Source organism: Coenobita brevimanus, chromosome 25 (assembly GCF_032717465.1).
Source record: "Coenobita brevimanus isolate Jiangsu-jjx chromosome 25, ASM3271746v2, whole genome shotgun sequence".
NCBI classification, from domain to species: domain Eukaryota; kingdom Metazoa; phylum Arthropoda; class Malacostraca; order Decapoda; family Coenobitidae; genus Coenobita; species Coenobita brevimanus.
Window position 1 is genome coordinate 43,100,402 of NC_136978.1, and position 15,000 is coordinate 43,115,401.

At 42.8% G+C, this 15,000-nt stretch overlaps 1 protein-coding gene across 1 annotated transcript in view; it reads right to left on the reverse strand.

The window, feature by feature from the left end:
- Window positions 1–15,000, reverse strand: part of LOC145393828 (putative neural-cadherin 2) — a 330,222-nt gene that overhangs the window by 87,962 nt on the left and 227,260 nt on the right. Inside the window, exon 5 of the mRNA XM_080267873.1 lies at window positions 8,921–9,085. Within this exon, the coding sequence (XP_080123999.1) occupies window positions 8,921–9,085 (165 nt within the window). The remainder of the gene's footprint in view (window positions 1–8,920; window positions 9,086–15,000) is intronic.

The following is a 15,000-nucleotide window of genomic DNA, read 5'->3' on the forward strand; positions in this document are numbered from 1 at the left end:
TCTATTCCATCCCTCCATCTCATCCTCAGCCTCCCCTTCCCTCTCCCTACATCCACCTCCCTGACATACACTCTCCTCGTCAGTCTCTCGCTCTCCATCCTCTCCACATGGCCAAACCACCTCAGTGTGTTTCTCCTAACGCTTCCTATCACGTCCACATCCACACCACAACGCTCCTTTACTTCAGCTATAATTCCTTTTAAAAATATCAGCCCACCACCAGAAGGAATTGTCCTGAGAAGCGCATGTTTGTCTAGTCGTGAGGGGCTGCCAGACCCACCCCCTCGTACTCCTATGACCCCTCCTTTCATTTTTTATTACCTGTGTCTGTTTGTTTGTCTGTCTGTGAACACAATATCTCAAAGAGTTGTTATCGTATTTCAATGAGATGTGGTTGATAGGTGGGCAGTGGGTCAAGGAAAAGTTGGTTAGATTTTAAGATGGATCCCGATTCTGAGACAGGAATATATCATGAACTTCATTGGAGTTGGCGGAGGTATGCGATCTCTGAGATTTAGTAATAGACCAGACTAGGACGGCAGAATTAATTTACTATGTGAGAGCGTAAAAATATTCATCCGGTAGGAAACAAATTACAGCAACATATCTTAAATTTTTGTAGCTGACGGGGGTATGCACTCTCGGATGCTTTTCATTTCCATTCTATTTTTTCCTTACCTTTTTGCATTCTTTTTTTCTTTTGCTTTGAAAGGCAGGGTTGTTTTTTCGTGTATTTTCCACGTGAGTTTATAACCATTTTCCAAGACTGATGGCAAAAACCTTTCACCTGTATTCAGCAACGGGATATGGATGGAAATGAATGAACACATAAAACCCAAAATACATGTCTGGTGAATTTATGGGCAGTTCCATACGACGCGTCACTTTGCGGAGAAACAGAAACTAACTAATTAAGGAAACAGAACTTACTAGTCAATAAATAAAACGAAATATGTGGCAAAATACAAAAGCAAGAGTGACAATGACAATATTAAACTTGGTCGGGACGATATAGAGATGGTTACATAGGACACAGGACTGCCTCTGATCTACAGGACGGAGAGGATGTAAAAATGGGACTGAACAATTCTATTCATCTCTTAACTCAGTTTTAAGAAATTTTAAGCAAACAGAGTTAAGGAACTCTTTTATGTCTTTTTAATATATATTGTACTCCTGACTATGGTCTCTTCATGAACCCAAATATTTGAACCAAAAACATCTTTCAATCCTTCAATGTTTTAGCAATGCAGTAAAAGGCCTGGTTGGTGCTGCCACAAACACCAGCAGTCATGAGGTGGCTGAGATGCGACCAGATGCAGCTACAGCACCACCTGGTGTTAATGTATGCCAGATATTTCTACAGAATAATCCATTCTAAATTACTTATGTTAAAATGCAGTGTACCTTTTATTAAATATGGCTTTGTATTATCATTTTAAAAGTATTATCAAGAATTTTACAGTGTAGATCTATTAGACCTTGATGGTGACATTATTAAAGCTAGGATATGGTGGATTCAGACAACTAAGCTCTATAGTATGCAGAGGCTTTCTCATGGGTAGCACGGCGTAATTTATGTAGCCGCCTCCAGGGCGGCGCTGGTGTAGCGGCAGCCATGTTACACCACGCCTGATGCCCGTGTTTTTGTATTGAGCTGCTCTGTGGGTTTTGAAAGCAGATGATGATTCCGGAAAATATAGTGCCATGGTCCAGTGTGCAGCTTACAGATACAAAAATGGGCACATGAATTCATCAAAGAGAGATGGCGTTACATTTCACAAGTACGAAATATATCTTGTTGCTAATTCTGTAACATTACTGTCCCCTGGGGTGGGGCGGGAGATTCTTCCCCAGTATCCCTGCATGACGGAGGCCACTAAAAGGGGCCCATTTATCTCCAGTCTTTCTCTCCATGTCCTCTTCTCTTCTGTTCACACTCTCTTGTAGATATTTCCATGTTTCTTCCGGCCTTTATCAATCTGGACATTCGGTTTCATGACATGGACAGTCTAAGGACTTCCCACACCATTTCAACACCATTACTTCGACGTAAAACAGCTTCAACATCACTATCATTTCAACGTTAATACCACACTATCTTTTCCCGTTCTGCCATTACCTTTCTCTGCCTTAGTGCCAAAAGGTTAAGCTCTGCACCGCAGCGACCTGTGCCGTTGTTTTATACTCACTGGCAAAATGTACAAGATATCATTCGTTGAACTAGGCCGAAAAAAATTCATAATCCATATATGTTTTTGTATTATACGCGATGAGTGTATCTTTATTAATAACCACTGCTTAGTGGAAATAATGTACTGTATATGAATTTGAATTTGAATGCTGGTGTTCCAATATGGTGGCCAAAGTCGTACGCCCGCGGTGGAGACAGCCTCACCATACTATAGAGCTCAGTCGTCCAGACACATGAACCAAGGCCAACCCAGTACATATAACACACGGCTCAGCCTCTATACTCAACAGTTGACTTAAATACTCAGAGTTACTTTATTTTATGCATTTTAGTACGTAAAACTAACCATCTTATTATTACATACGTAAACGTGTGTAAATGTGTATACACGGGTGAATGCACGTATGCACTATGTGTAAGGTGACCAGAGTCCTGCTTTTAGGCGGGACATTCCCGCTTTTTTGACGTCTGTCCCGCTTATTTAATTCTGACTGGCGCTGCGGACCACTCTAAACAGCTTACCCCCGGGATGTGAGGCTTAAGACGCTGTCAACATCATTGCCCCCTGTGCCCCGCCTCACATCCTGCAGTACACCGCTGCCAACCACCGTAATAACCGATATTAAACTTTACAAATTAAGCACTGTCTGACCGAGACTCGATCTCAGGTCCCCACGCTTCATACCTCTAATACTACTACTTCTATTACAACTACTACTACTACTACTACTACTATTACGAAAACAACAACAACAACGACAACTACTGCCACTACTGTACTAAGAACACAACAGCGGCAACAACAACAATAGCAACAACAACAACAATAGCAACAACAACAACAACAACAACAACTACTACTACTGCTACTACTACTACTACTACTACTACTACTACTACTACTACTACTACTGTACTACTATACTACTACTACATCAACAACAATTACTACCACTACTGTTACTATCATCTACTACTGCTACTATTACTATCACTACTTCTACTATTACTACTACTACTACTACTACAACTACTACTATGACTACCACAATTGTCTCGTTATATCCTATGAGTCGCCCAGCATATCCAGCTGATGTAATGCTGCCTTCATGGACTCTACACTGAGTGACAAACTAAATGATTTCTTGTAGCCCGGGAATCCGTTTAATACGCTGGGTGGTAACTATATAGCCCAATAAACACCTGGTGGTCTAGTGGGTTAAGGCGCTCGAAGATGATGTCATCCACAAGGGCAAGCGTCCAAGGAGTTGTTGGAATTTCATGTTTATATACACTACTCATGGAACAACGACTGGTCACTCCCTTTACCCCCTCCAGTCCAATGGCCTAATGTGTATTTTATGACTGCGTTCTCCAGGCGATTTATTCAGCTTAGGAGAGACTTCATTAACCGGAGGATAAGTTGTAGGTGGTGGCGACCATCATCCACTCACTTGATACAGTGCTTCTTCCGTAGCCTTTATCATTCTTTTTCTGTGCCTGCCCTCCTCTCTTCCTATTTCTCCCATCTTTCCTGTCACTTCTTACTGCTTTTCTTTCCTTTACAGGTGGCTTTACATTGAGTGACATGCCAAATGGTTTCCTGTAAGCCAAGAAACCATTTACAACGCTGGGTGGTAACCATATAACCAAAGCATACGTGCTCCCTACGTGTCAGCATGTGGTTTGGTGGAGGGTTAGTGCCCCTCCCTGTAAAACAACTCAGAGTCAAACGGCCACCCCTTACGGGATTATGGCGTCTGGCAATAGATAGATAGATAGATAGACGTAGAGATAAATGGCCTGGTATTAAACATTTTATTCCCAGGATGCTCTTCGAAGTCAGAAATAAAGGAGATAATAATATAATCAAAGGAAACTAAATGTGTGAACTAGTACTCTGCTGACGGTGCTAGAGAGGCTCGCTGATACACTGATTTGCAATGACAACTATTTATCTATCTATCTATCTATTGCCAGACGCTGCAGGATGGAGAGAGACTGACGAGGAGAGTGTATGTGAGTGGAGTGGATTGTAGGGGTGGGAGAGGGAGGGGGCGGCAGAGGATGAGATGGAGGGATGGCGTGGAGAAGTATATGAGGGAGAGGTGTGTGAGCTGGGAGCAGGGCAGTGAAATGGCGGGGGACAGGGAGACATGGAGGCGATTTGTTTGTGGCCACCCCCTAAGAGAACTACCGTTAGCAAATAATATGAAGGAATGGATACAGAAAATTGAGGAATAATAGCAATCGCTGGAGCTAAAATATAATAGAGTTTCAGATGCTTTGTGGTAAGATTTGTTTGGGTGAAATAAGGCAGCTTTTCTAATCTCTCTCTCTCTCCAATATCCCACATTCAGTCCAATTCATTTACGCACAAAAATTCCCTTCCCTCTCACAATGGCCCCAAACACTTATATAATTCACTGCCTATTGTCTCCACCCAACACTGTTTTGATTTCATTCCACTCGCCTGCTTTTTATCACTTCCTCGTGTTTGGAATGGCTTTTGCTTGCTTTCCTCTTGTTTACCTTTCATCTGCATGGCTTTGGGGCGGTCGGTTTGCCTTCGTTTCCCTCCATTTTGTCCTTAGATGAAGAATTAGGGAAAGTTACAATGCACACAAACAGGGTGAAGGCAAGGGCTAACTTTCACCTTGTCTTCGTAGCCTTTTTATTTTTTATTTTTTATGGATTTTGGCGATTATGCTTCTTGGAGGTGTGTGTGTGTGTGTGTGTGTGTGTGTGTGTGTGTGTGTGTGTGTGTGTGTGTGTGTGTGTGTGTGTGTGTGTGTGTGTGTGTGTGTGTGTGTGTGTGTGTGTGTGTGTGTGTGTGTGTCTGTCTGTCTATATGTCTGTCTGTCTGTCTCTCTCTCTCTCTCTCCTTCCTGTCTATGACTTTGACAAGCAGCTCTTGAGGGTGTTTTTCTTATCTCTTCCTCCCTCCATTCCTACCTCTCTCCCTCCCTCCCTCTCCTTTCTCCATCTTCCTCATCCCCCTCCCGCCCTTCCTCCCTCCCTCTTCTTTTCACTTCCTTCCCTCCTCCTACTCTTCTCTCTTCCCTTCTGCCTCCCTCTCTCCTTCCCTCTTCTTCCTCCAACTTTCTCTTTCTCCTTATACCTTCCTCCCTTTCAGTTCCTCCCTTCTTCCTTCCCTTTTCACTCTTCCTTCAATATATCTTCCATTTTATCTCTTATTCTATTTTTACTACGTCAAAGTATGCCTACAGTTTCACATTTCCGTCTCTCTCTCTCTCTCTGTCTGCCTTATGTCTGTTTGCTTCACCTCATCCCCACATCTCTCTCCCTTCCTCTCTCTCTCTCTCTCTCTCTCTCTCTGTCTGCCCGTCTGCCTTATGTCTGTCTCCCTCACCCCATCCCTACTCTCTCTCTCTCTTTCTCTGTCTGCCCGTCTGCCTTATGTCTGTCTGCCTCATCCCATCCCTGCTCTCTCTCTCTCTCTCTCTCTCTCTCTGACCACTGGCTTTAAAAACTCTTCAGGTTGTTGTCGTCCCTCAACACCTTGTGCTCACTCACTTTTTCTTGCTTTATTTTCACATTTCTTACTTTTGGGGTAAATTTTCCCTGATATTCTTTCCTTCCTTGTATCTTTTTTCCTTCCCTTTATTATCTCTCTTTTGCTCACTTTCTTTAATCTGGTTTCTCTATTTTTTTTTCTTTCACATTATCTATCATCCTTTCGTCTCTCTTCTCTCCATCGATCTTTCTGTCTTGGATTCGCATTCTCCCTAACACCTCTTCCTTAGCTATTTATTTTCGGATATGGCTGGTTAATATCCCTTTGCAAGTTATCTATGCAGATTGTGGCGATATTAAAAAGACTTATATAATCCGGAGATGGACAGTAAGGTGTAATAAGCAAAATAAGTCGCTTAGGAAAAGGTGTTAGGGAGCTTCCGGAACCTTCATTGCCTCATTCTCTCCTTCATTTCTTCACTTTCCTTCATTTTCTTTATTTCATATTTTTCGCATTTTCTTTCAATCTCTCTCTCTCTCTCTCTCTCTCTCTCTCCATTGAGACTAATTCGTTGTCAGTTATTACTAGTGGAGAAGGGAGAAAAAGTGAGCAGATGGAGAGAACACTTTAAGGAATTGTTGAACATAGAGGATGGAAGTAATGCGAGTATAAGTGGCTGGGGAATGGCTGGGAGAAGGAGGGAGGTGAGAAGACAGGAAGAAATCAGTAGGATAGAAGTTGTGGAAGCAATGAAGAAAGTTAAATCGGGGAAAGCCCCAGGAATTGATGGAGTGTGTGGTGAAATGCTGAAGCATGGGGGAGAGATAATAGTAGAATGGATGTGGAAGATGTGCAGATTGGCCTGGGAGGAAGGTAGAGTCCCGGAGGATTGGAAGTCAGGTATAATTATTCCCTTGTACAAAGGAAAAGGGGAAAAAGAAGTGTGTGGTAATCATAGGGGCATTTGTCTTAATAGTATAATAGGAAAAGTGAACGGTAGGATACTTATTGACAGAGTTAGAGAAAGAACAGAGAAATTAGTTGGAGAAGAACAGGGAGGCTTTAGGAAGGGAAGAGGTTGTGCAGATCAGATATTCATTCTTAGATCTTTAGTGGAAAAGTTTCTAGAGAAGGGAAAGAAGTTGTATGCGGCTTTCATGGATTTGGAGAAAGCATATGACAGGGTGGATAGACAAGGATTGTGGAAAGTGTTAAGAATATATGGAGTAGATGGGAAGTTGTTGAATGCTGTGAAGAGTATGTACGATGGTGTGAAGGCTGCAGTGCGTGTGGATGGTGAACTAAGTGAATTTTTCTCTTTGAAAGTTGGTTTGAAACAGGGATGTGTCATGTCTCCATGGTTGTTCAATCTGTACATGGATGGGGTAATAAAAGAGGTACAAGGTAGGGTAGTGGATGTTGGAGTGGCCCTGGTGAGAGAGGATAGTGTTTGGAAACTCCCTGTACTGTTGTTTGCAGATGATACTGTGTTGTTGAGTGAAGACGAAGTGGAGCTGCAAGGCTTGGTGGATGAGTTTGAGAGAGTAAGAAACGGAATCTAAAGGTGAATGTAGGGAAGAGTAAAGTGATGGTCTTTGAGAGAGGTGAAGTCAGTGAATGTACAGCGAGGTTGGATGGTGAGGAATTGGAAAATGTGAGTACGTTTACGTACTTGGGTAGTGTGATGAGTAAGGATGGAGGTTTGGAGGGTGAAGTGCTTGAAAGGGTACAGCAGGGAAGAAAGGTTGCTGGTTCTTTGAAAGCAGTGATAAGAAACAGGGAAGTGAGCATGGAAGTGAAAAAGTTACTACATGACAGCATTGTGATACCAACTCTAACGTATGGAAGTGAAGCTTGGACGTTGTTGGAAGGACACAAGTCAAGAGTGAGAGCAGTGGAAATGAGTTACTTAAGAGGAGCCTGTGGAGTCACATGGAGAGACAGGCTGACGAATGAGGATATAAAGGAGCGTTGTGGTGTGGATGTGGATGTGATAGGAAGCGTTATGAGGAACACACTGAGGTGGTTTGGCCATGTGGAGAGGATGGAGGGTGAAAGACTGACGAAGAGAGTGTATGTGAGTGAGGTGGAGGGGGGAAGAGGGAGGGGGAGGCCGAGGATGAGATGGAGGGATGGGGTGGAGAGGTATATGACAGAAGGGGGTGTGAGTTGGGAGCAGGGCAGTGAAATGGCGGGGGACAGGACGACGTGGAGGCGATTTGTTTGTGGCCACCCCAAACGGGATTGAGGCGTCTGGCAATAGATAGATAGATATAATTATTGTTTTCTCTCTCTCTCTCTCTCTCTCTCTCCAGTCACCTTGATTCATTGTGTGTGTGTGTGTGTGTGTGTGTGTGTGTGTGTGTGTGTGTGTGTGTGTGTGTGTGTGTGTGTGTGTGTGTGTGTGTGTGTGTGTGTGTGTGTGTGTGTGTTTCTTTTACAGCACCATACGCTGTCCGGGCAGAAGAAAATTAATGCACACAGAAATAATTGCTTACCGCCCAGTCACAACAGTTTCTGCCCGTCTTGGACCCTTTGTTGGTTTATATATAGAATGCTTAATCTCCCTGTCCCCTCCCTTCCCTGCTTTCTTCAGTGTGTGTGTGTTTTTCTATACAAGGAAGAAGGAAGCAAAGGCCAGGAGCCCGCAAACCGTTCCTTCCAAGAGAAAAACAAAAACAATACAAAAGAGAGCCAAATTCAAGATCCGTTCATTTCGAGATGCCTGGCCACACCGCGTTTGAAAGACTGGAGATCATAGGAAGTGGGAAATACAGACAGAGGGAGGCAGTTCCAGAGTCGACCTGTTGCATAAATGAATACTGGGCTAAGGAAGACTCACCTGAATCCGTGACGTGTCGAGAGGTGAAATAAGGAGGGATGCTAATGCTTTACTTAGTGGTTAAATAAATACATCTCCTACAACACACACACACACACACACACACACACACACACACACTCACACACACACACACTCACACACACACACAAAGGACAAACAAGCACTTAAAAGCACACAAACACACACAAACTATCACATGAACACAAACACGCCTCACAGACAAACACAAACTAGCAAGCACACACAGATACACACACACACACACGCACGTACAGACAGACACACACAAACAGACAGATACAGACACACGATCTCTCTCTCTCTCTCTCTCTCTCTCTCACACACACACACACACACACACACACACACACACACACACACACACACACACACACACACCAACCTTAAATATAGTGGCAGGCAGGTGGGAATCGTCCTCTTCTAGCACGACCACCTCTGCCAGGTCGTTTGTGAAGGCGGGAGGGTTGTCGTTCACGTCGACCACTGTTACCTGTACCATAGAGTGCACCGCGCCACCCCCTGCCTCACCACGTACCACTAGCTCGTGCTGTTGGCGAGAGAGGCAAGGCTATGATATGTGATGTGATGTTATGTTAGTTTATGGTATGTTATGCTATGTTATGTTGTGCTATGTTATGTTATGCTATGTTATGTTGTTGTGCTATGTTATGTTATGCTATGTTATGTTGTTAGGCTATGTTATGTTATGTTATGCTATGTTATGTTGTTAGGCTATGTTATGTTATGTTATGTTATGCTATGTTATGTTATGTACCGTGCATTCTTCCATCCGACCCCAACCTCACCACGTACCACTAGCTCGTGCTGTTGGCGAAAGAGGCAAGGCTATGATATGTTATGTGATGTTATGTTATGCTATGTTATGTTGTGCTATGTTATGTTGTTATGCTATGTTATGTTGTGGTATGTTATGTTATGTTATGTTATGTACCGTGAATTCTTCTATCCGACCCCTGCCTCACCACGTACCACTAGCTCGTGCTGTTGGGGAGAGATGCAAGGGTATGTTATGCTATGTTATGTTATGCTGTTATGTTATTCTGTGTTGTTATGTTATGTACCACGCACTGTTCCACCCCTGCCTCACCACGCACTGAGGAGAGAGGCAAGGCTATGTTATGTTACGTTGTTATTTAGTATGCAGTGTACCACGTGACCCCCTGCCTCACCACGTACTACTAACTCGTGCTGTAGGGAAGACAGGCAAGGGTATGTTATGTTATGTTATGTTATGTTATGTTATGCTATGCTATGTTATGTACAATTAATTTTACCACCTGGCTCCCTGACCCACCACTGCTGAGGGAGAGAAACAAGGTTACGCTATGTTATATTATGTGACGCTGTTATTTTTTTATGCGAGGAAGAAGGAACCAAAGGCTGAGCCCGCAAAATGTTCCTTCCAAGAAAAAAAACAAGAAAACAAAAGTGAGCCAAATTCAAGATCCATTCATTTTGAGATGCCTGGACACACTGCGTTTGAAAGACTGGAGATCATAGGAAGTAGGAAATACAGACAGAGGGAGACAGTTCCAGAGTTGACCTGTTGCATAAACGTGATGCCCTACTAGCACATGTTTTTGAGGAAATGAAGCAAATATTAGGTGAGGTTAGATTAGGTTAGATAAATTTAGGGCACGTTAAATGAGAGGCTGGTTCGGCTGGGCTAGGATTAAGTTAGGTCATGCTAGGTGAGATAAGGTTAGGCTTGATGAGGTTAGGTTAGGAGAGGAGAGGTTAGGTTAGGTTAGGTTAGGTTAGGTTAGGCTTGATTAGGTTAGGTGAGGTTAGGTTAGGTCAGGACAAGTTAGATTGAATTAGGTTACCTGATGGAAGGTTTGGCTAGGTTAGGTGAAGCCAAGTTAGGTCAGTACAGGTTAGACTGAGTTAGTTCACCTGATGGAGGGTTCGGTTAATAGTAGGTTACGTTAGGTCAGGTAAGGTTAGGTCAGGTCAGAGTCAGGTCAAGTGATGGAAGGTTAGGTCAGGTCAGAGTCAGGTCAAGTGATGGAAGGTTAGGCTGGGCTTGGTAGGGTAAGGAAAAGCAGGGTTAAGCTAGGGCAAGGTAGGTCTCAGAGCCCTGGCACACCTGCCCCCAAACATGTGATCGACAAGACGAAACGAAGCACCAGGTTAGAGCTGCTTCAATATTCGAGTCTGAACGTTGGACGGACCCCTGAGCCTCGTTTCCTCTTGACAATCACATGTTCGAGGGCAAGTGAGTCAGGGCCTTAGAGAGGTGAGGTGAAGCCAGGAGGAAAGTGATATGAAGTGAGGTGACGTAAGCTAAGTGAGATGATTTGTGAGATGTGACACAAGATTATGAGTTGAGGTAATAAAGTGGCATGAGAGAGAGATGAAATACAGTGAGATGATGTGAAATACAATGAAAGTCGATTAAATAAAGTGAAACGGTATGAAAGAAAGCGAGATGGTATGAAATGTAATGAGATAAAACTGAGATAAGATAAACAGTACCTGAACGAAACCCACTGAGGTGAAGACAAGACAGTGAGATATATATAAAAGAAGTACTGTAAGATGCAGTGAAGTACAACGAAATGAGGTGAAATACAGAGAGATATGAGACAGTGAGATAATCGGAAATTGGTAGGTGAAACGAAATACCATGAGGAGAGGTGAAATGAGTGAAATGTGGTCGGAAGTGAAGTTAAGTAGGTGAAGTGAAATGAAGAAATGTGAAGAACAGTGAAATGAGGTGAAATGCACTGAGATGATAAGATAGAGTGAGATATGTGAAATGAAAAACTCTGCAGCTTTCTTTCCTGTAACTTAATGGCAGAAAAAAAAAAATGCTGTGACTCTCCATTCCATTGCACTTCTTCGTGACGAGCATCCGATTCTAGTGATAATATACTGCTATAACTAAGCACTGGACATAATTTTAGGCCAAGTTAGAATAAAAAAAAAAACATAGAAATCTTGACACATCTAAATCTCTAAACTTATATCAAACTGTTACTCCCATTCTGTTCTTTATACAAAATGGGAAATTATGGAAATCATTTACAGTATGTATTTCCACTGTGAGAGCAGTGGAAATGAGTTATTTAAGAGGAGCCTGTGGAGTCACATGGAGAGACAGGCTGACGAATGAGGATATAAAGGAGCGTTGTGGTGTGGATGTGGATGTGATAGGAAGCGTTATGAGGAACACACTGAGGTGGTTTGGCCGTGTGGAGAGGATGGAGGGTGAAAGACTGACGAAGAGAGTGTATGTGAGTGAGGTGGAGGGGGGAAGAGGGAGGGGGAGGCCGAGGATGAGATGGAGGGATGGGGTGGAGAGGTATATGAGAGAGGGGGGTGTGAGTTGGGAGCAGGGCAGTGAAATGGCGGGGGACAGGGCGACTTGGAGGCGATTTGTTTGTGGCCACCCCAAACGGGATTGAGGCGTCTGGCAATAGATAGATAGATAGATAGATTTCCTACTGTCTATGGCCCTTACTCTCGTCGGTAAAAGAAGCTCCGTAACACCTTTTCCTAAGCGATTTATTTTGCTTCCTGTCCTATTCTGTGCTATATATTCTTAGTGTCCTATTCTGTGTTGTATAAATCCTTCAAACATCGCCATACTTTGCATAAATAGCGTCTAAGGGGATATTAACCAACCGTATCCAAAAATAAATCGCTAAGGAAAAGGTGTTAGGGAGCCTCCTTACCTGACGGGAATACAGGGTTGTCGGTCTTTATCACAGGGAAACAAATGACACAGGATTTTAATTAATTTTAGTAAGGCAAAGCAACGTTGGGTCTGGTTAGTACTTGGATGGGTGACCGCCTGGGAACACCAGATGCTGTTGGCATAACGTTCTCCCTCCGTGTCAAGTGGGGTTGGTGGAGGATTAGTGCCCCTCCCTGTAAAACAATTAACTCTAAGCCCTTGGCCACCCTGTTTGGGATACATGGCGTCTGGCAATGAATGAAAAAAATCTTGCAGGGAAGGGAGTAAAGAATGCTATTATCTACTTCTTCCATCTTGAAAATCTATCCAAAGTAATAATATACAGAGATAACAAGAGCAAATAAACATATCGTCCTTGAGAGAGAGAGAGAGAGAGAGAGAGAGAGAGAGAGAGAGAGAGAGAGAGAGAGAGAGAGAGAGAGAGAGAGAGAGAGAGAGAGAGAGAGAGAGAGAATTAAAGATAAGATAAGAATTGGCTGGAAAAGACTAATCTGAGTGAGGTGTGTATTTAGACAGGCGATATGGTGGGTAAACATGATTGTAGAAAAGGCTTGATTTATGAACGAACAAAAAGCATTAAAACACAAACACACACACACACACACACACACACACACACACACACACACACACACACACACACACACACACACTATCATCAACAACACAACTACATAAACAAACCAGTGTACTATTAACATTAACAGACAAACACTCAAATATAAACACGTAAAAATTCACAAACACAGAGACAATCAGCTCTTTCTGTCAGTGGATAAATGCCAAATGAAAGAGAGAGAGAGAGAGAGAGAGAGAGAGAGAGAGAGAGAGAGAGGACCATGACGGACTGTCCAAAGATTTCGTGGTTGTCATGGAGATCAAATTGGAGATATCTTGAATGAAAGCCAGTGTGACTCTCTCTCTCTCTCTCTCTCTCTCTATCGAATAACACAAATCATTTCCACCCAAGAGCATACAATGAGCGGATCGGAAAATTGCAATTCGAGAAACGTATGCAATTACTGGATGAACAATGCATTAGATGGATTTATTGCCGTGTGTGAATATTTCAATTTTCGTATGTCAAATTGGGTGTGGGTGATTTTTTTCATTTTTTTCTTTTTCTTTGCTGTTACATCTCTCTCTCTCTCTCTCTCTCTCTCTCTCTCTCTCTCTCTCTCTCTCTCTCTCTCTCTCTCAACTTATGTAGGTATCCGTATTTTCCAGGATCACACACACACACACACACACACACACACACACACACACACACACACGGACGTACTTTGATCTCATATTTCCACAATCTCTCTCTCTCTCTCTCTCTCTCAAATCGTATGTAGGTATCCGTATTTTCCAGGATCACACACACACACACACACACACACACACACACACACACACACACACACACACACACACACACACACACACGGACGGACACACTTTGATCTACTCGTATTTCCACAATCTCTCTCTCTCTCTCTCTCTCTCTCTCTCTCTCTCTCTCTCTCCTTGATATAATTAGCAATCTTCAAATTATAACCCAAGGAATATATATTTTTAAATTCAAAGTCTTGGTTATTCTTTAGCTTCATGTGTGATTTTTCTACCGAGTATTTGTCCTCATTTGGGGGGAAAGGTATTATTATTATTATTATTATTATTATTATTATTATTATTGTTGTTATTATTTTTCAATCCTTTCAAATGTGACAGCAATTTCGTTTATTCTACTTAACTCCAGAGAGAGAGAGAGAGAGAGAGAGAGAGAGAGAGGAGGAAAGGAAGAAGGGAGAAGATTTTAACAGCAATGCCGTAAGTGCTGGACCTACCCAGGGGCGGGACTAGAAATGCCTAAGTCACTAAGTTACTTACAAACTGAGAACCTATTTGATATTAGCCCTCTCCAGCTCCCACAATGTCACGAGGAGAATTAAAAGGGCCATCCTAGTAGCCCCTAAGACGATCACCGAAGCCTTTATTCATTTTCACAAAGATTCACAAGGAGAGATTAATAAATACTTTGAAAATGTTTTCTGTATATGATTCACTCTAAATAAAAAAAATATCCTTTTGGAACCAGGTTTTGGGTTAGGATCACTCATGAAATATTCTTAAGTTTAGCTGACCCTCAACCCTTCCACCAAGCGTGAAGAAAATCAGATCAAAATTGTCTTCGTTATTTAGTTTTAAAACAGCCACACAGGGGTCGACTTTGTGTCCATGAACACTGACTAACTGGCCATAAGATTAATGCCATCGCCTCTGCCACACCCTGAACATACATACAATCCCGGGTACATTGTTATCCCAGCAACACCCAGCTGGTGCAGGAGGCAGAGGTCAGCACCAGGAAATATGGCTGGGAAGCCACTTTGCTCGCCTGGCTTCCTTGTTAAAGTTTGGATTTTATGGGTTTTCTTGATAGTGTTTTCCTCACCCTCCGAAAAACTTCACTGCGTTTATATATATATATATATATATATATATATATATATATATATATATATATATATATATATATAGCTTCACAGCCTGCTCCCAAGGCCCAGTAGTCCTCCTTCATACTATACACCTCCACATGTCACCACTTCGGCGCTAACACCCACCGTCCACATTGAATACATGCTAGGGCTGTCTCATACAGGGCTGGTGTATTGGTATTAGCGGGGGTATTTTTACGACATGTCGGCGGGCCTTCTGGTAGATCAGTAAAGTCCGATTTTATGAAATTC